A 25,910-nucleotide genomic window follows, 5' to 3' on the forward strand; every position below is an offset into this window, starting at 1 on the left:
GGCACAGGTTGGATGGATGTGGCACAGGTTGGATGGACATGGCACAGGTTGGATGGACATGGCACGGGTTGGATGGACATGGCACGGGTTGGATGGATGTGGCATGGTTTGGATGGACGAACACAGCACAGCACAGAGCTCAGAGCTTGACTTTGCAGGACACAGATGTGTCCCATGAGGCTCCACTTCAGCAGGAGCCACCCAGAAGAGTCCAGGGGACTCCCAGCCCCAGGAGACTGAGCAGGGGTCCCCCCCAAACCATACACATCCACCCAGAACTAGGGCAGCACCCAGGCCCCTACATGTAATGGTAGCTGGTGCTGCCCCTCCCCAGGCTGTGGAGTCCCCTGTCCCCTCTGCATCCTGGGGATGGGGACACCAGGGCAGACATAAACAGCCCAGGACTGGGGTCTTCCCAGTGCTAACCAGTAACGTAGAGACCAGTATTGACCCATACATTGCCAACACCCCCGTGACACCCATAAAGCACGTTAGAGCAAGTGGGCACGGACATCACACCCACCCTGTGCACCACCCTGACACACAGATGTGTGCAGGTGTTGTTTGGACTTGTCAGTACTGCCAGCAATGTCCCCTGATAGCAACGTCCCCTGCCTGCAGTGTCCCGTTCCCACAGCACCCCCTGCACATCCCTGCAGACACCATTCCCATTCCCACACCGTGTCCATTCCCACACTGTGCCCATTCCTACACACCGTGCCCATGCCCACACCGTGCCCATGGATGCTGCATGGACAGAGGACCCAGCCCCAGGGGGTGCCCAGGCGGGGCAGCCCTGCACCCCGACACACAGTGGGAGCAGTGTGGGTGCCAGCACCCAGCTGGGGTCATGGGGAGCAGGAATCCAGGAAGGCGAACTGGAGCTCAAAGCTTCACATTTCTGGATTCTGGTTCCCGTTTCTGCTCCCGGCTGTTTCCATGGAAACTGGCGTCGGACCTGGGAAAATAAGGTTAGGGTTTGCAGCGGAGGCCCACTGGCAGCCTGCCTGGCTCTGCGCCCCTCCGGCCCTGCCGCCTCACCGGGGCTCATGCCCGGGTACCCCCCACGCCTGCACCCACAGGATGCTCAGCTCTGGGGGCTGAGCCGCACTGGCACCCCCTGGCATCTTCCAGCACCCTCTGTCCTTCCACCTGGTGACCCCAGGGAGCCTGGCCCACACTGGGTAATTTGGGAACTGGGACCACCGTGATGCTCCCTGGCACGCTGGTGAGGGTGGCGAGTTGGCGGTGGCACCCACTGGACCCTTCCCTGCCACCCCACTCTCCTCCCTGGTGCTCCAGCCATGGCACAGCTCAGCCTCCATGGAAACTTCCCAGCAGTGCTCATGGGGCCATGACATCCCACCAGCTCCACCGGGACAGGGGACACTGAGACTGTCCCCACTGCTGCCACCCCGTGTGCGGGTTCTACAAGGAACCAGCCTTGACAGCAACACCATCCTCCATCCCCAGCTCAGGATCCCCAATTGCTCCAGGGAAGGTGGGGAGTTGGAGGGGGGAAGAGAACCAGGACACGACACCTCGGGGGAGCCGTGAAGACTAATGAATGGAGGCTTTTAAAAAGCACTTTGACTGAGAAGTGCTATAGTAGGAACTAATTATCCCTCCCGCCTGCGCGCACCCTCGCACGCCGGCGCAGCCGCGTCCTGCTCCCTCCCGGAGCCACAGCTGCAAAATCGCAGCCAGCCCCGGCACCGAGCACCACGGCAGCCACGCCAGCCAGCCTGGCCCTGGCCGGGGAACATTCCTTCTGGGGCTCCGCTGTGTCCCCCATGTGCCCCCCGTGTGCCTGTGCCCCCCACTTTGGTGCCGGGGCCCCCCGGCAAAGCTGGCAGCAGCAGGCTGGGGGCACAGGGTGGTGCTCGCCCCCCTCCTTGCACTGGGGTTTTGGGGAATGTTTCCTTTTTAATTGCAATCCGCCATTTTACAGCGATGGCAGGTAGGCAGGGTACCGGTCCTGTGATGCTCGGGGACGGACGGAGCTGGCACGGCGCGGGGCACACACGGGCGCAGACCCCGGCCCCGCGCAGCCGTGACCCTGCAGCCCAGCCAGGAGCCAGCCCTTCTCCCTGCCGCTCTCAGCAGCAGCCCTGGGCAGCGGGGACACACAGGGAGACGCCCCTAAAGCTCACCCCGCTCACCCCGCAGGTCCCACACTGCCAGCCCGCAGCACCCACAGCTCTGGGGCGGCGCCGGCGCTGCTCCCGGTCCCTCCGCGCCCCCGGGGTGGGATCTGGCGCAATCCCATCCTGCCGTCCCAGCACTGCCCGCTGCCCCATTTCGCATTCCAGTGTGGGCCGGCCCCGCTGCCCTCTCACTCCCACCCCCACCCCGGGCTGCGTTTCAGCTGTTGTTGAATTCTGTCCAGGCTGGATTCATCACAAGAGCCCTCAAGCGGCTGCAAACAAACAGAAAAAACAGGGAGCAGGAGCGCGCGGAGCGATCGATCGGCGCTGGGGGGGCCTGAGGCCCTTTGGCAACGCCAGACCAGCCTCAAATTCCTCACTTCCAAGAGAAAAGGAGCTGGGGATGAGCGGCAGGAAGAGGGGGATGGAAAGCAAAGCAGCCACCAGCCGCCGGACCACGGCAGCGAAGCCCCCGGGCACGGTGCTGCGGTGATGGGCACAGAGCGCTGGTGGCTCTCCCTTCCTCGTGGAGACGGGCTCGTACCGCTCTGAAACTTCCCTCTTGTGGTTACTGCAGTTAAAAAAGCAAACAGGAGACTTGGGTGCATTCAAAAAGAAATAGGAAATGGCATAAAGGGGGGAGCACCCGCAGGGATGGGGTTTGCCCAGCAGTGGGGTGGGTGTTGGGTCAGGGTGCTGGTCCCTGGGGCAGGGACAAGGAGAGAGCCCTCACCCTGGCACTGCAGGGGACTGGAACATGTGGCATGGGATGGGCAGCTGCAGCCCCAGAGCCCGGGGATGGACGGTAAAGGAAGCAAACACCAACACCGCCCCGGTGGGAATTGCCACCACTGGAGCTGTGGGGTCAGGTTGCTGCGCCTGGGTTTTTTAAGAGGGGCTGGATAATTTTTACCACCACTAACGATCCCATCTGTGCCTGACACGCTCCAGCTCCGAGCCCAGCACTCCGGCAGGGCTCCCACACCTCCCTGCCAAGCTTCTCCAACTCGCCTCCCCCTGCCTCGACTGCTGACAGCACAGGGCACTGACACGGCCTGCTGGCACAGGGGACAAGCCATGCCCCTGGCGTCTCCTGGTGCCACCACTGTACCCACGCAGTGTTCTGGAGGACTGGGTAACAACCATGGGGTGGCCACTGGGCAGAGGTGGCAGTGACGGGGACGCTGCACAGCCTGGGGACACAGAGGAGCCTCTCCAGCTTCAAGGAGAATTTAGCAGGGCTTTTTTTGGCAGTGGTCCCTTGCAGGGTGACACTTGCTGTCCTCCCTGTGCAGGGATGAGGACCCTGGGATGTGCTGGCACCATTTGCCCTCTTCCCAGCTCCAAACAAAGACCTGCTGGAGGATGCTGCTTTTTGGGCAGGGGGTTTGCAGCATCCTGCCTGCAGAGCTCCCTGCCAAATCCCATCCAGTCAGGAGCTGAGGGGCACAGCACCGGTATCTGCAGCACAAGGCTCCTCTCCCTGCAATGTCAACCTGCTGCTCCACATCCAAGGCTGCCCTTGGAAAAGCTGTCGGCTGCGCCGGCTGGTTTGCCAAGCCCAGGACAAGCTCTTTAGCTCAACTCTGCCAGAACAGATGCCTGGGCGACTGTAATTCTTCCTAGCATGGATGGAGGGGGGGATGTGTGGAAAAAAACCCAACCTCATTTAAGCATTGCAGCGGCTGCTCCTCCCTTCCCCAGCACCCAGGGCGCCGCAGCCCCACGGAGGGTCCCCCAAAACCGGAGAGGTGCAGCGGGGAGGGGCTGGGTGGTGCCGGGAGGGAGGGCAATGCCTGCAGGGATGGCGTGGCACAGCACATGCTGGAGCTGAACATGGCTCTGCTGCCAGCTGGGGAGGAGAGAGCGACCCGCTGCAAGGACAAGTGGGAAGCGCGAGCTCAGCGTGCCACCGGTGTCCTTGCAAACGCTCGCCTGCTCTGTCTCGATGCTCCCCACAAAACAACAAGCCCGTTCTCATGGTAATGTCCTCTCCAAAGAGCACAGGAAGGGAGCACGGTGACATGCTCTGGAGGGGCCGTGCTCCTTCTCCCCCAGCACAGTACGGTTGTGGGGCAGCAGCTCCAGCCACGCCATTGCACTGCTGGAGGAGGCCAGCAGCGTTTCCACATGGATATTTTCTTCCACTGGCTGCAGTTTGGGGCTGCCAAAAGCCAAAACAAGAATGGAAACATCCCATTTTGTTGGCAAAAATTCAAGGCAGGGTTGGGGTTTTTTCCTTTGGTTTCGGCTTTTTCCTTTTTTTTGTTCTTGTCTTTGGTTACAAACGGAAATTCCCTGCCATGAAATCATGACGAAACCCCAAACCAAAACACAGCTTGGACTGAAACCTTCACCCAGTTCCCCGTGGATCCCTTGTGGGGCTGCTCCCAGGGCTGGGGATCACCCCCACACAGCCCTGGGGCACGGGACCGAGCCCAGACCCCATTGCCAGCCCCAGCTGGTGTGAGGTGAGGGGATGTCGTGCTTTGGGGATCCCTCCAGAGACCCGATGAGACTCCAGCCTTGGAAAGTACCACACCACCCTGCCTTGGTGATGGCACCTGGGAGCCGGCACCAGGCTGACAAAGCACGGATTTGTCCAAAGGGAAACTGGTCCCTATGGATGGGGCCAGGCAGCAATCAGGACTGGGGTGCCAATGGCTCCAAGCACACCATTAGAGCCGTGTTTGCTCCCAGGAAGGTGCTCTGCAAGAGCAGTTGCTGGGAATGGCCTCATCCAGCCCATCCCAGGGAGTCCGGATGTGGCCGAGCCCGGGGGCTCACCCCTGCAGCCTGCCCTGCATTCTCTCCTCCCATCCCCTCTTTCCACCAGATGTTGGGGCTAGAGGATGAAACGGCTCTTCCCACCCCAGTCCCCGCCGCATCTCTCTCCAGCTCCCGTTCCAGAGCCTGGATCCAGCCACGCAGGCTGAGTGAGGCTGAGCCTTTGTCCGGCTCCCCCCACCGCGCTTCCCTTATCTGGTCCGGCTGCCTTGCCAAGAGCGGCGATGGCGACAGCCCCGGGCTGGCTCCTGCCCCAGAGCCCCTGCGGCCACTGTCACCCCCTGCTAAGCGCTGCCAGCACCTCTCCTCCATCCCTGCCTGCTCCCCAAAACTGGGAGACTCCCCCTCACAGCTCAGTGCTGCACCCCAAACCACCCCAGTGGGCACAGCATCATCCCCTGTGCACCCCAAACCACTCAGCGGGCACAGCATCACCTCCTGTGCACCCCAAACCAGCCACTGGGCACAGCATCACCTCCTGTGCACCCCAAACCAGCCAGCATCACCTCCTGTGCACCCCAAACCAGCCAGCAGGCACAGCATCACCTCCTCTGCACCCCAAACCAGACAGCATCACAGCATCACCTCCTGTGCACCCCAAACCACCCCACTGGGCACAGCATCACCCCCTGTGCACCCCAAACCAGCCAGCGGGCACAGCATCACCCCCTGTGCACCCCAAACCAGCCAGCATCACCTCCTGTGCACCCCAAACCAGCCAGCATCACCTCCTGTGCACCCCAAACCAGCCACTGGGCACAGCATCACCTCCTGTGCACCCCAAACCATCCACCGGGCACAGCATCACCTCCTGTGCACCCCAAACCAGACAGCATCACAGCATCACCTCCTGTGCACCCCAAACCACCCACTGGGCACAGCATCACCTCCTGTGCACCCCAAACCACCCCAGCGGGCACAGCATCACCCCCTGTGCACCCCAAACCACCCCACTGGGCACAGCATCACAGCATCACCCCCTGTGCACCCCCAGTCTGCTCCTCCCCGGGGCTGTGAGCATCCCTTGGGGGCTGCAGGCAGGGCTGGGGGAGGCAGGGCAGGGCAGGGGGAGGCAGGGCAGGGCTGGGGGAGGCAGGGCAGGGCTGGGGGAGGCAGGGCAGGGCTGGGGGAGGCAGGGCAGGGCTGGGGGAGGCAGGGCTGGGCTGGGGGAGGCAGGGCAGGGCTGGGGGAGGCAGGGCTGCGGGAGGCAGGGGTCCGGGGCACTGTGGAGCCGGGTTATCTGTCTGCAGAGCTCCGTGCAGCAATTAACCTCAAGAGAGCAGCCGCGGCTCCTGCCAAGAACCACATTAGGTGTGTGTGGCAGCGTCTAGACATGTGAGAGACCAGAGGCCTTGATCTGGAGGAAGGCGGCTCCATCCCTTCCCCCACTGCTTGCCCGCCTGCCCCACAGGGACCCCCTCGCTGGGGTCTGGCCAGCGGCGAGGATGGAGCACCAGGAGGGATGCGGAGACGGGAGCGGGAGGCTGGGCTGAGCCCCGCATCCCTCTGGGTGGGTGTGGCTCCAGAGAGCTCCATGCTGGGCTGCTAAACCAGGCTCTCCTGCTTGGCACATGGCACGGCACGGCACGGCACAGCACGGCACAGCACGGCACGGCGTCCTCACGGATGCACACCCCCAGGTGCCCAGCCATCAGTGGCAGGAGGAGGAGGAAGGTGGTTGCAAGCGCTACCTGAGCCATCTCCCACCAGGAGATGTGACAAACATCCCATGGAGCCGGCAGCAAACCCCGTGATGAGCCCTGGAGTAGGGATGGAGACCCAGCTTGTTGCTTCCCCATGCCAATCCCTCACCTGGGGCAGGTGGGATGGAGCCAGGTGGGCACCGTGGGGGCTGGGCACCCTCCCTGTCAGTGCCCCTCACACCCATGACACCCCCTTGCTCTCACCTCCCGGGTGCAGCCACCCCAGACGGCTGCAGGATGCTGGGGAGAAGAGATTTTCCCGACGTTAATTAATTAAAATAAACAGCAAATTAAATACAGCAAAATTAAAATAGCTCCGGAAATTAATTTTCAACAAAACCCACCTGGAAAGGCTGGATATTTAAAGAATTAATGGAGCCCTCTGAGACCATAAAGAACCGCTGAGCTCCCAGCATCCACCAGCCCCCTCCGAGCCCGCCCGGGGACCCAGGGCTGCGGGAGCTGGGATGGGACCCTGGAATGGGACCTTGGGAAGGGACTCAGGACGGGATCCACACCTCCTGGCAGCTCCTGCCTTGCAGCTGCCTGCACATGCCCGCTGCTGCCACACTGGGAGGGAAGGATGCTGGAGAAGGATGCAGGGATGCTCCACATCATCCCAGGGGAAGCACCAGCCCCACTCTGGCTTGGCTTGGCACAGGGCTCTGCAGGGACACTGAGCTCCTGCCGGTTGTGCCGGTGGTTGAGGGCAAACGTGTGTGACCTGCTCGAGCACAGGGATGTCCCCATCACCCTCCTGGCCAGAACCCACTGCACTGAGGGAAACCTTGACCTCCAAACCCCATCTGTCTGGGTGCTCCGGGCCCCCCAGAGCTGTCCCCACACATAATCCCCCCGGCCAAGGCGGGATTAGGGTGCGAACTGGCTGTGCAGCCGGACAAAGCTCCTTACCAGGCACGGCGGGCAGGTCGCTGGAGTCCCGAGGGGCCCGGCGGTGCCGGGGAGCATCCCCGCACCCGGCCGGGCTCCGGCCTGACACCACGCACAACTCGTCACACGCTTGGGCTGTGCCAAAGCGCCCAGGGCTGGGAGGCCCATCCGGCCCAGCCCTCCCACGGCCAAGGCGGCGTTTCCTCTCCCTGCGCCCAGCGTGCGCACAGGCGCGGCGGCACAGACACCGGCGGGCGAGAAAAGGCTCCGGAAGGAAATGGAGAAAGCAAGACGAAGCTGGCAGGTGGAGAGCAGGAGGGGCCGCGGTCACCTCCGTCCCACTGCGGGCTGCCAAGGGGCATCTGGGGGTGCCCACCCCGCCGGGGTGCCCGGCTGCGCTGCCAGCGCTGGGCTGCTCCGCTCCATCGCCCGGGGAAACTGAGGCACGGGGCCGCAGCCTCACGCCGAGCCCCTCACTCTCCCGGGGAGGGAAGCACCCCTCAGTCTCCCGGGGAGGGAAGCGCCCCTCACTCTCCCGGGGAGGGAAGCGCTCCCCCCGCCCGGCCGTGATGACACCAGCTCCCCATCCTCCTCCCGCTCCACCCTGTTCCTGCAGGAACCCGGGAGTCCGGGCCCCGGGCAGGCGGCCAGGGCCTCCCTCCTGCCTGCACCTCCCGCCCTGCCTGCTCCGGCCCTCGCTCCCGCATCCATGCCCGGTTCACGCCGGCACACACCTTCCCACCGCGTGTCAGGGCGACCTTGGAGCGCTGCCGCGGCCGCTCCGTGCCAAACTTCCCGGCGATGCCCACGGCACAGCCGGGGGTGACGGATCGGCAGGAAGGGGGATTTTTTTCCCCATTTGTTTATTCGTTGGGTAGGTTTTTTCCCTGGCTGGAGACAAAGGCAGGCTGTGTGCCCAGGCGCGGGGTCCGGGGGGTGCCGGCGGTGCCGGGGCCCCGTGGCGATGCCGGGCCAGCCGCGCCGGGGGCTCTGGGTGGCCGGTTTCCTCCGCACACAGATGGCTGTTTCGACTCAGTCGAGCGCTTGACCTAAATCTCCTCCTGATCCACGGGAGCTGCAGTCCCTCAGCAGCACAGCTCAAGGCAAGGAGGAGGAGGAGGATGAAGGGGGGGACCGCGGCCAGCTGCGGACTGGCGGGAGGGTCGTGCCGGAGGGCCCCCACCCCGGGTTTGGCAGCAGGGCCGGCGGAGGCGGCGGTGGAGGGAAGGAGCGAGGGAAAGGGGGGGTGGAAAATAAAAAAAGTCTCCCACGCTTCGAGCTCCAGCGCTGGCCGCCCGCGCCTGCGTGCTGCACCCACCGGGACGGGGCAACCGCCCGGGCGGGCTCGACGCCCCGGCAGAGCGACCACTTCCTCGGAGAGGGGCCCGCCGGAGGAAGCTCCAACGGCTCGAAAGTTTCGCCTGTGACTCAACCGCTGGCTGGGGTGACGGAGCCGACCCCCGCAAAGGGGGGGCCCTGGGATCCCAAGGGTTCGGGGCATCAGGGTGGGGGATTTTTTTGGGTTCCCCAGACGAGGGTTGTCTGCGAGGCATGGCGCTCCACCCCCAGTGTCGGAGCAGCCCAAACCGGCTTCCCAGCGACAGCAGAAAGCTTTTAAAATCCCCTACGCGCGGCATGACTCACTCCAGAGCCAGTGCCCAAAACAAGCTCCGACACGGAGAGGAATGGCGAGAGCAGGGATGCTGGGGGCGGGCAGGAGGGGCTGGGGAGGGCCAGGGAGGGGGAAAGGGGGAGACAGAAGGAGGGAGAGAAAAGAGAAGAGGCAGAAATAACAGCATCTGAAACTCTGCCTGCTGGAGGCTAATTGGTTCCGGCACAGCCTGGTTTGTTTGGCAATGTTTCCTCTAATCCTTCAGGCTCCGCGCTCCCGGCCCCAGGGACATGGGGACATCTCGACACCCGGCCAGCGCCACTGCGGCACTCCCAGCTTGGACCCCCTCCCACTCGGGGATGCAGAAGGATGATGCTGCGACCGGCTCTGCCCACCCTGGGGTGCTCTCGGATCCTTCAGGCTCTGCACTCCCAGCCCCAGGGACACGGAGACATCTCAACACGCAGCCAGTGCCTCTGTGGCACTACTGGCTTGGATCCCTCTCCCACCCGGGGATGCTGAGGGGTGATGCTGGGACCACCCTGAGTCCTCCTGGGGCTGCACCCTGCCGTGGTGACACCCTGGGGACGGGGCCGTGGTGACACCCTGGGGACGGGGCCGTGGTGACACCCTGGGGATGGACACGGGGATGCTCAGAGGGCTGGGCAGGCGATGGCTGGGGCGGCAGAGGGAAGGGACGGGAAGGGACAGGAAGGGAGGGGAAGGGAAGGGGGGCCCCCGCGGCCCAGCATGGCCGAGCCAGAGCACTAGCCAAGAGTCGGCAGCTTTGTTCCAGGTGCCGGCTCCCTTTTTTTCATTAGGCTAATGGGATGCGGATGCATTATTCCATTCCACATGCTGCTAATGAACCACTCAGGCCAGTGCATTTGCATTAATGTGCAAAGCACTGGAGGAGGGTGGAGTGGCTGCATCTGGCCAAGGCTGACCTTCCCTGCACCGCCCAGCCTCCCCAAGCCGCGCTCCCACCACTCTCCCACCACCCCACCGGACCCAGGAACTCCTCGGGATGCCTCCAATGCACATTCCAGGACACCATAACCAGCCCTGAGCCACCTCAGACTTGCTCCCCACCTTGTCCTCTTGCCCACACCGTGCCTGGCCAGCTCCACCACCCCCTCCCATCCATATGGAACAGGGATGACGCCCCCCGGCAGTGCCCCGCTCTGTTCCCCGTCCCCAATGCAAAAGTGACCACAGCACTCCTCCCGCGCTCTTCACCGCCTCCCGAAAAGCGATCACTCCCACCTCCTGCACGGAAACCTGCTCGGCATGTCCCTTCTCCCCGGTGACTCGTACTGGGACCTCCCAGCAGCACCCAGAGCTCCCCTCCAGCACCCAGGGGAGCAGGGGGCCCTGTCCCGAGCCCCCCACCCCCGAGCTGGCAGGCAGCGCCGGGCACGGGCGTCACTGGAGCCCTTGGGTTGTTTGTTACGGCTCCCAACTGCCTCTGTCCCCGGAGAGGTTTCGAAGGCGAGTGACCCACGAACTGGAATGCGCAAAGCCTCCAGCAAACAGAGCCAGCTGCCTGCGCCCGCGCAGGGGGGGGCGGTGAGGGGAGAGCAGCCGGCCCCGCGCCTCGGCACGGCACGGCACAGCACGGCCCTGACACAACTGCACGGCCCTCGTGTCCTCCCAGAGCGGGCGACCACCTGGCTGAGGTGAGATAAGAGCAGCCCATTGGTCTTGTCAAGTTCCCGGTGCCATCAGCTACGGTGAAGGCCCCCAAGCCCCCATGTCCCACTTCCTTCCTTCCTCCCAGCCTGCTATTTGGCAGCACATGGCCTCCCAGAGCTGTGCTGGGATCATGGTTTGCCCCCCGTCTGTCTGCAAGACACGAGTCCTTGGGTGGCCGAAGGACCTTTAGGACATGGGACAGCACAGTGGCAGTGCCAGAGCCCTGGTTTTGGTCTTTGCCACCTCCCCAGGTGCTGGAGGGCTCCCAGCTGCAGTCAGTGTGGCTGAGCACGGCTCTGCTTGCCCTGGGTGGGCATGGCAGGGTCTCACAGCTCCATGCCCGGCAAGCGTGCGAAGCCCCCTCGCTGGAGCGCGTGCACGCGGGTGTCTGGGTTTGTCACAGCCCGGTGAGCAAGTTAATCTCAGGCTCCCTGACACGTGGAATAAAATCGCGATCCCATAATGGAATTCATTTATCTTCCTGTCCAGGCAAAGAACGAGCCCCCCGCTGCCCGCTGGGGCTGAGGCTGGGCCAGGCCATGGTGGGCAGTGCCCAGCTCCCAGCTGGGGGTCCCTGCCTGCACCCACCCTCCTCCCTGCCATAGGGCCAGGCTGGCACTGGAGCGATGTTCCTGTGAGCGGAAACCCAGGAAGGTGCCAAACCCTGGGTGCTGCAAAGTGCTCCCTTCCCAGGGGACATCAGCCGTGTCTGTGGGGGCAGCCGGGGTCACCAAGGAGGGAGAACTGCCCCGGGGTGATCCGGGGTCCTGCTGTGCTGGGGGCAGGCACAGCACTCGTGAGGGGAGAAAGGGAAACCAAGGCAGGCGGCGGTTTTGGGAAAGGGCAACCCCGGTGGCATGAAGGGGGAAGATGTCCCTCTGTCCTTGTGTCTTTCTGTCCCTGCAGCTCCTTCTCCACCGCCAGTGCCTTGGCCAGCCCTGGCACAGAGCACCCATCCCAGGGACTCTGCAGGCATGGCACCGGCTGGGGGGACCCCAGCACATCCCCAGGGACTGCCTCCCCCACAGCAGTGAGGAAAATCTCAGGAGTGTGGGCAGCGCAGGAGGACACAGGGTTGCCATGCTGCTCTGTGCCTCATTTTTCCCCTGGCTCCCACGTTAAGGCCACCCCCAGGCAGGAAAGTGGCCCCGCGGCCAGTAGAAGAGGAGGAGGAGGAGGTGGAGGAGGAGAAGGAGGAGGAGACGAAGGAGGAGGAAGAGGAGGAGAAGGAGGAGGGCTGCTCCTTCTTGGGCACACAAAGCCCCTTTCATAGGGGCCGAGTTTGGGTTTCCTCTGCCAGGCCAGCACCTCACTCCCTCCTGGCCTGCCAGAAACGCTGTGGTCAGAGTGGGAAGCTGGCGGGTGGGACGCCTGGGGGGACACAGGGACCTTCAGGTGGCTTCATCCCTCACCCTGACCGTCCCCATGATTTTCGCCTCCTGTCAGCTTTTAATTATACCCCTAATAAAAGTCGCTTTGCAGGGGAACAGGAGCTTTGTTGCTCAGGAGCTCATCTGCTCCTGCTGCTCCTTTCCTGCTTTAAACCGTAATGCTCAGCTGGGGACACTGCAATTAGCCACCGTGGAGCTGGGCACCGTGTCACCGAGGATTATGGCTCCCTTCTCTGGGGACTGGGGGACCCAGCCCTGGTGCAGGTCGATGGCTCTTTGCAGGATGGGGTCTCCCCCCTGCAGCCCCCAAAAGAGGGGGACGAGCTCAAGAGCCCCTCTGAGCCAGGTACCCTGCAGCCGACCTCCTCCGGGCACCCACTGCCCTGCACCCTGCATGCCATCAGTGCCACCGGGCTGTTTTTGGGGTGCTCGGGACCCTCACAGTCCCTGTGCCAAACCCCCCCGGAGCCCCCGTGCAGACAGACCCAAGCAGGTCTTCCCAGGGGTCGTGTGTACAGTGTGACTCTGGGGACAACAATGGGGCTTGGAAGACCACCAGGAGCCTCAACCCACAGCTCTGCGTGTCTGTGAACACGGGGCCCATCCCCAAGGCCCTGTGTCCCCGAGGGGGGCGGGGGAAACTGAGGCACAAGGCACCAGGGGCTCGCCATGCGCACACTGAGGGGACAGCTGTGACACTGGTGGGACTCCCGTGCGCGGTGCAAAGGCCACGTCTGCAGCCTGGCGAAGGGGTCGCTGGACCCCTGGCAGCCCCTGAAGGAGCCCGCGCGTCGCTCCCGGCGCCTGTCGCCAATCAGCCTCTTGCCGGGGCTGCGAGGGAGCGCGGGCGCTCGTTAGCAGCCGCTCATTAAGAGCCCTCCGGGAGGATGAAGGTACCGGGGGCACCTGCACCTCCGTTTAATGAGCTGCAGCACCATTAAATGTTGGAGGGGACCTCGGGCACGGTGGGGGTGCCGGTGCAGGGGCCGCCCCCACCCTGACCCCCACCCTGACCCCCACCCAGAGCAGGGTGTGGGTCCCTGTGCGGCGTGGCCTCGGGAAGGCAGGAACGCGGGGAGTTGAGTCATGGTGACAACTGCAATGGCAGTGGCAGCTGCGGCCAGGAATACCCCGAGGTCCCCGCAGCGCCGGGGGCACCCTGGGCACCCTCATTCCCCGTCCACGGGCGCTGCGCAGGGAGGGTGCCCGTGCCCAGAGCGGGATAGCAGCGCGGGGCACACAGCACCTCTGGGACCTCAGGGTGGGCACCTCCCCACTCTGGCTGTCCCCAAACTGAGAAAGGAACTGACAGCCTAAGGACCTCAGCCAGCACCCAGAGCTCCCAGTCCAACCATTAAACCACAGCCTGCCCTCGAGGGGGCCGCCTGGGGGGAACCTCCCGGGCGCGCCCCGCACGGGGACGATGCGTGCCCAGCCCCGCAGGACGCGCGGGTCCCCACGCTCGCACCCACCCGCGTGGGGCTCTCCCTCGTTAATGTTTACTCGGGCTCGTTAGCGCCGGCACATCGCCATGGCAACCCTGCAAGCTGCGCGTCGCCATCCGCGCCACTGTCGCGAGGCTTGGGGACGTCCCCACGCGTGGGGTCACCGCGGGCACCGCCACTCCCCCCGGACAGGTCGGGCTGGGGGACAGGGCGGGGTGCAAAGGGAGGGGGAGCACGCACGGTTCGCCCCCTCCCCGCCGGGGTGACAGGGCTCGGTGTCACCCTGCCGGGGTGATGGCACCCGCCCCTCGCCCAAAGCGCCGCCGCCTCGCCGGGGCTGCAGGCGTGTGCGGGCACTGCCAACACGCCTGGGTGCTGCATTATTTATAAACCGGAGGAGCAGAGGGTTCGGCAGCAGCTGCAGAGCCCTTGCGGGCCACCCTGCCCGGCGTCACGCAGCCACCGAGCCCGCTGGCACGGCGGCACCGCAGCCCCGGCGGCCAGCAGGGACGAGAGGGACAAGGCTGCCTGTGGGGCTGGCAGAGCCACGGGGCACCCAGATGTCACCCTGGCGTCCCCTTGGATGTTGCGGGCGGCTGGTGCAGCAGGCGGGGATGTCTGGTGTGTCCCTGTGTCCCCAGCCTGCCTCCTGCCACTCCAGCCTGCTCTCACCACCCCAGCCTGCCTCTGGCCACCTCAGCCTTCCTACTGCCACTCCAACCTGCTCCTGCCACGACCCCCTCCTGCCACCCCAGCCTCCTTCGTGCCACCGCACCCTGCCCAGTGTCACCCCACCCTGCCCACTGTCACCCCACCCTGCCCACTGTCACCCCACCCTGCCCAGTGTCACCCCAGCCGCTCCTGCCTGTGCGTGACCCCACTGCAGACGGAGCTGGGTGATGGCACCAAAGGGGTGTCCCCACGCCAGGCCGGGCCAGCCCCCGCGGCACACGGGCGAGCCCCGGCTGTCCCACAGCTCCGCGCACGGCAGCAGGATGTGGCCCCAGCATTTTCTCCCACCGTGGGCTCTCTTGGCTACGGCAAACAGGTTTTCCTTAAGCTTTGCAGAATCCACCCACCTCCTCCCCCCCTACGAGTCCCACCTCCAGGCTGATGGGGAGAAGGAAGGAGGGGGGTGAGAGGCTGAATTGGGGCTTTTAATTTTTCATTATTAATTTCCCATCGACGCCGAGAGGCACCGGGGCTCTCTCAGCCGCCCCCAGCATCGCCCCCCGCGCTCCCGCGCGCTCTCCCGGAGCTCTGCACCGGCTGAAGCCGAGCCAGGCTGCCGATAGGATTAATTCTGCATGACTGCCCATCTCCGCGGGGGGATCTAAGACCCTCAGGCCTGCAGCAATCTTTAAAATTCCTCCAGCCCAACTTAATTCCCTCTTCCTGCAGAGCTGGCGCATCTGCTGCAGTCAGGCACGGAGAGAAGGAGACGGAGGGAGAGGGGGGGACGACGGGCACCCAGGACCGCCGTCGGCTCCGGCGCCAGGCGGTGGCCCTGCTATGGTGGTCGTGGTCCTGCGTTGTCACTGTGGGGTCACCCAAAGCCACGCCACTCACCCATCCCATCGCTGTGGGTGGTTTGTACGGGACGGGGGAAACTGAGTCACAGTGGGGCAGCCCTGGATGCAGGGTTCCCCCGTTTCCCCCTAGACAGGGGATAGATGCAGCACCCTGAACTGTTGTCACCTCCCTGTCCCTGCTGGGACTCCCCAAAGCAGGAGATTGATGTAAAAATGTTTTTTTTTTTAATCACCTATCATCTCTGCCTCTCCAAGCAGGTCTCATTCAGGCCCCCCACCCCTCTCACCTCGCGCTGTCCCAACAGACAGACTCCCAGGGCTGAACATCACCTGGGAGCATTCAGGGCTCCAGACTGCCTGGATCTTGGGATAGAAACAGAGCTCCTGCCTGGGAAAAGCAGCATGGTGGGGAACAGCCTCCCCTGCTCAGCCTCTCTTCCAGGGGACAAGCACCCAGTGTCACCCGGAAGCCACACACCCATCCCCACGCCCGTGGGACCCCCTGCCCGTCCGGCCACCCCGGAGCAGCGTCAGGACAGGGGCCTGGCCGAGCCGGGGGTGCTCCCCCCCAGCCCCCGCCGTGCACCGCGGCAGCCTGGGGACGGTGGCGTGTCCCCGCGCTTTGAAGGCTCAGCCACAGCCAGGCTGGCAGCCGGCGGGCAGAGCTAACCTTCAGGGGGTGATGGGGAGAGGCCACGCGGGATGGAGGCATGGACGGAGGGAGGGTGGATGGATACAGCTCCGAGCCGGCTGCACCCACACCCGCCCCGCGCCCCCGAGGTGCTGGATGCAGGAGAACCATCCCTTTTGCCTTCTTGCCTCCGAGTTGCCCAGCACACCAGGCAGCTGAGGAGTGCAGCCCAGCCCAGCTGCTGGTGGAGCTGCGGATACATGCATTTAAATCACTTATATCTTTACTTTCTCCTGCGCTGGCTGTGAGATGGGCTTTTTTTTGCATGCGTAATTAGGGGGTGGAACAGATGGCGGAGGGTTCGTTTAAAGTAATGCATCCATTAAAATAACCTTCGCTGTCGGGGACTGCGCTCCGACAGGGGCCTGTTTCACCGGGGGTGGTGGGGAGGGTGGGGGGGCTTTGTTCGGTGAGGAAGGGGGTGTTGGACATCGGGAAGGGGCACGGGGCGCACGTTCCCTGTGGGATGTACCACCCTGGATCGCGGCATGAAGGGTACACCAAACCGTGTTGTCACGGATGGGCTGGGAAGAGAGCCGGGGCCAAACTCCAATCAAACTGGGGGCAAACTGGAATTGAACTGGTGCTCTTCAGGGCTCAGTTTCCATGGCAATGTGATGGCAGTGAGATGGTGGGGACGCAAAACCCAGGTTGGGGAGGATGCCAACAGTTCTTGAGGCAGGCACAGAGGCTGTGGGTACCCTGGGGTACCCTGTCCAGAGCTGCCCCCCGTGGGGGCTGTGCCCACCGCTGCTCCCCACCCACCACAGAACCCAAAATATGCCTGAGGAGGACATTGCCACGCAGCACCAGCCGCCTCTCCTGTTCCAAACCCCAGGTTCCTGGGAGAGGCAGGAGGGCTTTGTTCAGGCACCGGAGGAGCGGAGGCCAGAGAAAGCAGGAGTGCCCTGCCAGCTCTTGTGTTTCACTCCCAAGGAATGCCGGGGAGGGGAGGGGAACGCTGCTCCCCCCTTCCCGCCCCGCTGGGCGCCCAGCCCGGCTGCAGGGTGCTGAGGCTGGGAGGAAGAGGAGGGATGAAGGATGGGGAGGCGGGCGTCGCACAGATGCCGTGGTAGCACCACGTGCAGCCAGGGATGGCAGCGGGTGGGCTGGGGAGGGGGGGACACGCGATGACACACACCCGGGGTGACACGGTGATGCCAAGCACTGCCTCAGTTGGAGCAAATTCTGAGCAAGAGCTGCTGAGCAAATATCACACCCCTCTCTGGAAGGAAAGGAGGAGCACCCACTAGAGGAAAGGAGGGGTACCCACTAAACTTGGGGAGTCCGGAGGGGCCAGAGAAGAGGATGGGGAAGGGTGAGAGCAGCAGTGGTGCTGGAGCCACCCAAGCGTGTTCAGATATTTAGTGTGCACTTGCAAGGTGCTTCTGCTGCCTTTAGGGCATCGCTTGTTGGAAGCATCAGAGAGGTGGGAACTGGGGGGATGGGGAGCAAATGCCAGGGATGTGTTGCGGGGGGGGTGTCTTTATTTTCTAGCTGGGCTGGGAGGAACAAGGCATGGGGAGCCCGGGAAAGCCCGGGGTAAGCTCAGCTTTGCCCCGAGCCTGGCCCCTGCCTCATCATTCCTCCCTGGCCACAGCTCCCAGAGCCCATGGGACTGCACATCCCTCCATTCTGCTCCTCCTCTTCCTCCAGCCCCATGAGCCTCGCTGGTTCCCTCCATTCCTGCTCATTGGCACCCTGGGGTGTCCCCAAGCACTGCCATGGCCTGAGGGACAGCCGGTGGCTCTGGCAACGTGGCACATGACACCAGAGCAGCGGGGAAGTGCCGAGGGCGGCGATGTCAGGTGCTGGGGCAAGGGACCAAGGCGACGTGGGACAGCAGGGCTCAGTGGGGACCACTGGAGAGATGCCAGCAGCCAAGAGGGGATCATGGCAGGATGTGAATCGTGGGGTGACAAGGGTCCCCAGGCCAGCTAGGTCCCCCACCCTCCGTTTTGACCTCCCCGGCCCCCCACACACATCACAGGAGCTGCTGTGCTGGCACAACGAGGGACAGCGAGTTTTGCCCCATTCCCACATCGTCCTCCGGCCACCAAGTCCCTGCCCCACCACCCCCACTCCAGCTCACGGATCCGAAATTCGCCCCGCTCACCCCTGTCCTCTCACCTGCCATCACCTCCCCATCAAACGCCAGAGTCTCCCTTTGCCTCTCCGGGTGTTTTGCGAGCTCCCTTTGGTGCACCCCAGCACAGTGAGCTCTTCCCACTCCCCAGCCAGCAATCCGCCGGGAAAAACCGGTCCCAAAAACCTTCCCCACATCCGCGCCAGCTCTGCGGGTCTGGGGGGGCCGCGGCCGGCCCCCTGCTCGCCAAGAACAATAGCGCCTTGTTCCAGCCCGGCTCCGTCCTCTCCTCCCTGGGCAAAGCCCTGGCCACTCTCACCTCTACGTTCCTCTCGCTGTTTCCCAGCTCCCTCCTGCCAAATCCCCGTTCCCGAGTGCTTCTCCTCCCCGCGGGTCCATATTAAGCTACATTCTCCTTTCAGCTGGGTGGAAAACAGCAGTAATAACCATGTGGAGAGAGCCGTGCCCCCCACCTCCACTTCCCTCCCACTTTGGGGTTCAAATTTCATTTCAGCAAAAAAGCTTCCCCCGCCTCCAATTTCTTCCCCCAAACCGAGTCGCTGTCGTCGCGTCTGATCTCGGCAGGGGCCGTATGGATGCTCAGCTCCTCCTGGTTCAGGATCTGCTGCCAATCTGGACCTCGCAAACTGGTTCTCACACAGCTCCCGCGTAGCACCTCCCTCCCAGCAGTTATTGTCCCTCCTCAGCCACCCCAACCCAGCTCACTCTCCTGCCACCCTGCTCCCTTGTCGCCCTTCCATCTCGTTTCACTGTCACCTTGCTCCTCTGTCACCCTGCTCCTCTGCCACCCCTTTCCCATGGCACCCTCTTCATGCCATTCCTGCCCCCCTGATCCACTGTCACCCTGTTACCCAGCTCCCTGTGACCCTGCTCTCCCTGTCACCCTGTTTGTTGTCACCACACTCAGTGCCACCCTGCCCTTCTTCCACCCCACTCCCAACGCCATCCCTGCTCCCTGTGCCACTCATCTGGTGCCCCACAGGGTGCTCCTGCCCCTGCTTCTGCTGGGCACATCCAAACCAAACCAAACCACACCAAACCAAAGCGCTGACTTCACCAGGCAGGATTTATTCCTGGCGCTTTCCCGGGGGGCCAGTGGGGCTGGCAGCTGGCAGGGAGCAGAGCGTCCCTGCTGCCTCCAGCCCAGCAGCCTCCCTCTTTCCTGCAGCTGAGGAGCTCATCTCCCTCGCCCAAGGCGCTCCATCCTCCTCCAGATATTTTAGGCCCAGGTTTTGCAAGGAATGTTCAGGCGCTGAGCCCAAGCCGATGCGCTGAAGTCAGCAGGAGGCGAAAAGGGAAGAGGGAAGAGGAAAGAGGGAAGAGAAAAGAAGGGAGAATGCGTGGGGCTTGAGGCCCTGGAGGCGGCAGCAGCATCTGAGGGATGGCATGGCATGGCATGGCACGGCGCTCCCTCTGCCTGGAGCTGGTTTAGTGGTGGGAAGGGCAGAGCACTGGAGCTGGAGGATGCCAGAACTGCTCTGCTCTCCCTCCGAGAGGATCAATACCACAATCTGCATCTCCTCTGCCTCTCTGCACTGGGCCAGGCCAGGCTGCACCAGCTCTCCTGCTGGCATGCCGTGGCATTTGGAATGGGAAGGGGCATCCCCAGCACTGTCTGTCCCCTTCACTGGGGACGGGAAGGAGGTATTTTTGCCAGGTGTGTCCCCTGCCAACACCTGCCCAGACCCACCTTAGCACCCAGGATCTCCAAGCCAGCCTCATCCGTGCGCATCAATCTTTGCTTGCACACCAAACCCTCCCAGAGCACATCAGTACCTGCCAGCACACCAAACCCTGCCAGCACACCAAACCCTGCCAGCACACCAGACCCTGCCTGCAAACTAAACTCTGCCCATGCACACCAATCCCTGCCTGCACCCCCTCTCTTGTGCACCAAACCACCTGCACAGCAAACCCTGCCAGCACACCGAACTCTACCTGCACCCCAAACCCTCCCTGCACGCCCGTGTGTGTCTCTGCACCGTGCCTGTCCACACACCCCACCTGCACACAGCCCCGCCGGCACAGCCAGCGCTGCGCTGCTGCCCATGCTCGTGCTGACACCTCCCTCTCACACTCACTCCCCTTCCTGCCCGCACCCACTGCCCCCCGGCACGGCCCCAGCACCCCGAACGTGCCCACCGCCACCCCGGCACCCGGACCGCTCATCCCCGCCGGAGCCCGGCTCGGCGGCCGGGGGTGTCTCGCAGCTCCGAGGGAGTCCCGGCCCCGGCCGCCCCTGTCCCGGCCTCGCTGGCACGGCGCGCCCGACGTGCTCCGACAGGTGAGCCCCCGGGGCCGCGTTCCTGCCCGGGCCGGCAACTGTCCCCACCGGGCAGCGCTCTGCCGGCGTGTTCCTTCCCAGCACGTCCCTCCCTCCTTCCCTCCACATCCAGCCTCTCTCGGCCGGCGAAAGGGGGGAGCCGACAGATTTTAATGAGCTCCCCGGAGGCATCGCTGCGCACCCCCATCCTCCCGCCTCTTCCCGCGCCCGGGAACCGATGCTCTGAAACACAACCCTCGGTGGCAAGCCTGGAAAAAAACCACAGGGCACATTTCCCCCCGCCTTTTCCCTTCCCTCCTCGCCTCCCCCAGCTTTTTTTTGCTCTCCTGCCGATGCCAAAGACCCAGCCGGGCTCTTGTGCTTTCACTCGCAGCTGCAGCTGCCGATTTTCGCTGTAAGCCCTTGTGCCTAGAAGGCCCAGAGCGAGGGATTCTGGGACGCGGTGATTGAAGACAGCACCAGCACGGAGACCATTGCTCAGACTTTCCCTGTCTGTCGCCCCAACGCTCAACCCACAGAGAGGGAGGGAAAAAAAAAAGAAAGAAAAAAGGAAAAAAAAAAAAAAAAAAAGAAAAAGATGGAGAAGGCAAAAAAAACCAAAAAAACCAACCCACCGGACTGGCGCTCGCCCCTTCCCACCCACGCCGAGAACACGCTCTGCTGGGCCGGCACCGAGCACCCGGGCAGACAGCACACAGGCATGGGGTGGGACCCCCAGCCCTGTGACACCCTGGTGAACTCCGAATCCAACACCAAATCCCACCAGAAGTGCGCTGGGTCCCTCCCACCGTTCAGCCCACTGTACATCACCCTAAAAACTCCCAGTGGGGAGCTAAGCACAGCCCAGTTATTTCCCTTTTGTGTTATTTTTAAGGAAAATAATAACAAGGCAGCTTTTAAGCTGTCTGCAGCACAGGGTGAATATTGGGGTGTGGGTGCGAGGGGTGGTGGCAAATGAGCACGGTGCCAGGTCCTCGTGGGAAGCTGAGGGTTCACCACAGCACCGGGGCTGCCAGGATGTGCCCCAGAGCCAAGCAAGCACCCTGGGAACATGTCACCATGTCACCGCGTCCCCACTGCATGCACAGCCCCCTGAGGAACAAGGTCCCCGGCACCCTGGGGGTCCAGACATGCCTGGGAAGGTCCCATGGGAACAAATCCTTGCCCTCCAGCACGCGCAAGGCATCGCTCAGCATGTGCCCTGAGGCAGAGCGGGAACAACCGCAGCCGGGACGGACGGACGGACGGACACGCGGTGGGGACACGGGGAACCCCACGCACCCCCATGCCGTCCTGGGGAGGGGGTGTGCCGAGCATCTCCCGGCCAGCTGAGCCCTCACGTCCCCAAAACGCCCCCCGACATCACCGGCTCCCCAAGGACCACACGGCGCATCCCAGCCCCGAAGTTTGGCGGGCGGTGGGGCGGGGAGGGGACGGCAGTGGGGGAGGACACACATCTGCGATGCATTCAGGGGCCATCCCGCATCCGGGCAGCGCGGCCACAGCCCAGCATCCAGCCGGCCGGCCCCAGGGGGGGAACGCTGCCATATCACCAGGCAAAAATCCCCCCCACATCCCTCCCGCTCCTGTTACCGAGCCCGGAAGAAGGAAACAGCCCTCCCCACCGCTGCCCTGTTTACCAAGAGCTGGTTCCAAGCACTCGGGAGAATAGCAGGAGCATTTCAAGGCCCTGTTTCCACTCGGCTGACACACACTATTTATAGAAGCCCACAATTCTCCCAGAGCTTTCCTCGGGATCTCAGCAGAAATAGCCTGCCCCGGGTCTCTGCTGCCTCCTCTAAGGAGGCCAGGGCAGCGCCAGCCCCCCCAGGCTTCCCGTAACCTTCCATGGGCTTCCATGGCTTCTCCCCTGCCGGCCGCCCCGCTCCGGGGATGTCCTTGGCCACCCCGTCCCCGCCGCGGTGCCAGCCCCTCTCCCCCAGACCATCTCCACCTCCTGCCCGAGCGGCTCCGGCGGGCGCGCCGCGGCTCCGGCGCTGTCCGGGAGGGGACCGGACCGGGGCTGCCGGGCTCGAGGGGGGACTCGGCGAGAGCCGAGCCAAAGCCACCTCCTGCCTGACTGCATCGGAGCGCGGCAGAGCCCCGGGGGACTCGCACCGGGGATGGAGTTGGCCTATTCAGGTTACAGAGACATGGCAGAGCGGAATTTGGCGCCGCGCCATCCCTTCTCCAGCCCCCCCCTCCGCCCTCCTCTTCCACCCCCCGCTCCCCACCACCACCACCACCCTCCCCTGCAAATTCCACAGCCCAGCAGGAGAAGCCAGTGTAAGGGGACACCTGGGGGGGCGAGGAAAGGGGGAGAGGCTGGGGAGGGGGGCCTCGCTTCAGACCACGGGGCCCCGATTTGGACCACGCGCCCCCGACTCAGACCACGCCGGCACCAGGGTGGGAAAGGGAGCGGGGCAGGATCCGTGCCCGTCACCCCGGGGGTTCGCTTCTGCTCTCTGTCACGCCAGGATAAATCTGGAGTGACTCCACCGCGCGCTGTGGCACACAATGAGCTCACCCCCGCTGCTTTTGGGGGGCTCTCCCGGCAGCCACGGGCACACGGGCTGGATGCACGAGGCCACCCGGTCGTGGGCACAGCCACGTCGTCCCCCCAGCACATAAACAAGCGGGGACTCAGGTGTCTCCACCTGCCTCGGCCTTGGGGACACCAAACGCACAGAGTCTGGCGTCAGCGTGACCCTGTGGGGTGACTCCTCCGGCCCCTGCCAAAGCCATCGCGGTCCCCCCCGGTCCCTGTCGCAAGCACCGAGGGGCCGCGCGGGGGGGGTTTTAAATCAGCTGATCGATAAAAACAAATCAGAGGGGGGATGACAGGCACGGGAGTAACAACCGCTCGCCGAGCCCCGCGCCACGGACCACGCAACTTCACCGGCGGGGCTGGGGGGAGCCTCCCGCACGGCCCTCGGCCCGCAGCCTCCCGGGAGTGCCCCCGCGGGGCCGCCCGCCGCTCCCCCGAGCCAGCCCGCCGGGCCGAGGGGCCGGGATGCTGTGCCCCGGGGGGTCCCCCTGTTCTCCGGGGAGCCCCCCGAGCCCCCCGCGCTGCTGACAGGCTCTGCCTTCTAGTGGCCGGAGCCGGCTCTGACAGCTGTCACTCACCGCTCGCACCCGGGGGGGAGGGCTGGGGGTGTCCGGGGGGAGGCGGCCGAACTGGCGGCGATGGCAGCCCCCGCGCAATGGGGGGCTCGCCCCCGGCCCCCCGCGCCCGCGCGCCCCTCCCCACCACAAGTGCCATTAAACTCCGGCAATTTGGCACCAACTCGCCGCGCAACTTCAGCGGAGGGGACGGCGCGGGGGGGGACACACACGCGCGACACGCCGCCTCCTTCCCCCCCTCCCGCTCTGCCCAAAGGGGGTGTCCCGTGTGTCCTCCCCCCTCCCAGACCCACACAAAGGCGGGGGTCCCCGGTACTCACCCGCCGGCTCCTGCGCTCCGCGCCCCTCGGAGCCCGCCCGCTTGGGGAGGCTCCTGTCGCCCGCCGGGGCTGCGTCCTGACCGGCCGCGGGGGTCCCGGAGCCCTCGGCACCGCTCGCCACCTTCAACGAGAGCATTTCCAGCGCCTCCTGCTCACATTCTCCCCAGGCAACTCCGCTCCTGCCAGCCCGCCCCCTCCTCCGTCCCCTGCCTGCTCTTTCCTCCTTCCCTCTCCCCCCCTCCACCCCTCTATTTTATTTTTTCCGGGATTTTCTCTCCCCTCTACCGCTTTGCTTATTTTTTTTTCCCTTTTTTTCCTTTTTTTTTTTTCTCCCCCTTTTTTTCACCTTTTTTTCCCCTTTTTTTCCTCCTCTTTTCTCTCCCCCCCCCTTCGCCTCTCACACACACACAAAAGGCAGCGGAGCGGGAGGCGGAGGGGAACCGACCTCCCCTCTGCGCCTCCGCCGCTCGCCGCCTGCGGAAAGCAAAGAAAGACACAGCGCAGCAGAGCCCTGGCTTGCCGCTGCCTCCCCCCTTCCTCCTCCTCCTCCTCCTCCCTCCTCCTCCTCCTCCTCCTCCTCCTCCTCCTCCACCTCCTCCCTCTCTCTTGCCTTCTGCCGCTCCCGGCTTTGTGGGGGCTGGGATAAAAGGGGGGGAGCAGAGCCGGCGGCCAGGCGCGCCCAGCCCCTCGCTCCTCTCTCCGTGCGCGGCGGGGACCGCGGCTCCGCTTCGCTCCGCTGTCAGCGGCACGGCCAGCATCCGGCACCCCGGGGAGCCGTGCAGCACCGCCGGGGCATGCCGGGCCTTGTAGTCCTTCCTTTCCCCCCCCTCTTTTTTTTCCCCTCCTTCCTTCCCCCCCCCTTTTTTTCTCCTCCCAGTCGCTGCGAAGCGCGCAGGGAGGGGCGCAAATGCGCGCGCGGCCCTTGAGCGCCGCTTTGGGAGGGGGGGATACCCACAGAGAGGGGACACTCTGGGGGGGGACACGGCGGGGGAGGGCAACCCCCCCTGCCCAGGCTGCCCCCGCTCCCCGAGGTCCCAGAGGGATGCGCGGGGCATTGCTGCCCTCTCCCGGGATGCGCCCGCACTGCGCGCCCCCTCCTCCGGGCTGCGGGGTTTGGGCACACCCCCCTGCAGCCCCCTCCCCACGGCCCGGGGGGCACTTACTTCATCACTGCCTCCAGGAAATGCACCCCACGGAGCCAGGAGTGCCCATGGAGCCAATCGTGTCCTTTTTTCCTTCTCCCCCCTAACTTCTAACTCTTCTTTTTTTTTTTTTTTTTTTTTTTTTTATCAAAAGCTGTATTTGAGGCCTGGCAATATCCCTGCTGTTTGCCAGCACCTCTATTTTTTGGTGTCCCCTCTTGGCCATGTGCCAAAGGGACTGCAGGAGGAAAGGTGGTGAACAGGGCCCCTCGGGACAGAGCAGGGGCTGCCCCCCAACTTCCCGAGCACCTCAGAACCTCCCTCCCCACCGCCCCACGGAGCATCTCCCCAGATCCAAGTCGCGTCGCTGTTAATGTTCCGGGAGCTGGGTAGATACAATATAATTAAAGTAGATAATACCAGTGATGTTTGTTATGACATCGTGGTTTTGTGAGTGATGAGTGAAGGGTTAACTCCAGGGAATTGGGAATATTGTTGGCTGCTAATAACACGTGAGTCATCGATGGAATAGCACATGGGTGCAGGGAGAGACAGCACCTGGCTTTACAGCAGCCCTTGGCCTTGCCTGTGTGGGGCAGTTGGGGTTTCACGTGTGTTTTTGGATCAACAGGCAGCAAGGAAGGAGTACGAACTCCAGACACACGCTGGTCTCCCCAGCTTCACTGCTAAACTGGGATGAACTGGTGGGCTGGGGTCATGCTGAGAGCTGTCCTGCAGCTGGGACCTAGTGCAACTGGGAAGGTGCCAGATCCATCCCCTCCTGCACCCCAAAAGGATGAGCAGGGCTGGGTTTGGGACTGGCTGGGCTCTGCACGCCCTGGATGAGGATGGGGAGCAGGCTCGTTGCTCCTGGAAGCGGAGCAGAGTGGAGGCCTGGGCTCCAGCCCGGTCAGCAGAGGAATCTGCACACGCAGACAGGATCACTGCAATTGCTGGTGGCTGAGTGAGCAACTTTGCAGGCTTCCTCGTCCCCTCGCCCTGAATGTCAGCTTTGAATTTTCTTGCTATTTTTAGGGATG

General features: G+C 64.1%; 1 protein-coding gene across 3 annotated transcripts in view; it reads right to left on the reverse strand.

The window, feature by feature from the left end:
• Window positions 1–24,452, reverse strand: part of AHDC1 (AT-hook DNA binding motif containing 1) — a 52,975-nt gene extending 28,523 nt beyond the window's left edge. The window contains exons 1-2 of one of the 3 annotated variants that reach the window (XM_033080506.1): window positions 24,339–24,452; window positions 23,729–23,849 (exon numbers count right to left, since the gene is read on the reverse strand). Coding sequence is in view for 1 of the 3 variants with exons in the window: in XM_033080505.2 (XP_032936396.1) it covers window positions 23,729–23,864 (136 nt within the window). In the remaining 2 variants the exon portion in view is untranslated. Of the gene's footprint in view, window positions 1–23,728; window positions 23,939–24,173; window positions 24,248–24,338 lie in introns of those variants that run through there. The other 2 variants (XM_033080507.1, XM_033080505.2) reach the window with 2 other exon arrangements.
• Between the last annotated feature and the right edge of the window lie 1,458 nt (window positions 24,453–25,910).

Source organism: Catharus ustulatus, chromosome 26 (genome assembly GCF_009819885.2).
Source record: "Catharus ustulatus isolate bCatUst1 chromosome 26, bCatUst1.pri.v2, whole genome shotgun sequence".
Classification (NCBI taxonomy): Eukaryota; Metazoa; Chordata; class Aves; order Passeriformes; family Turdidae; genus Catharus; species Catharus ustulatus.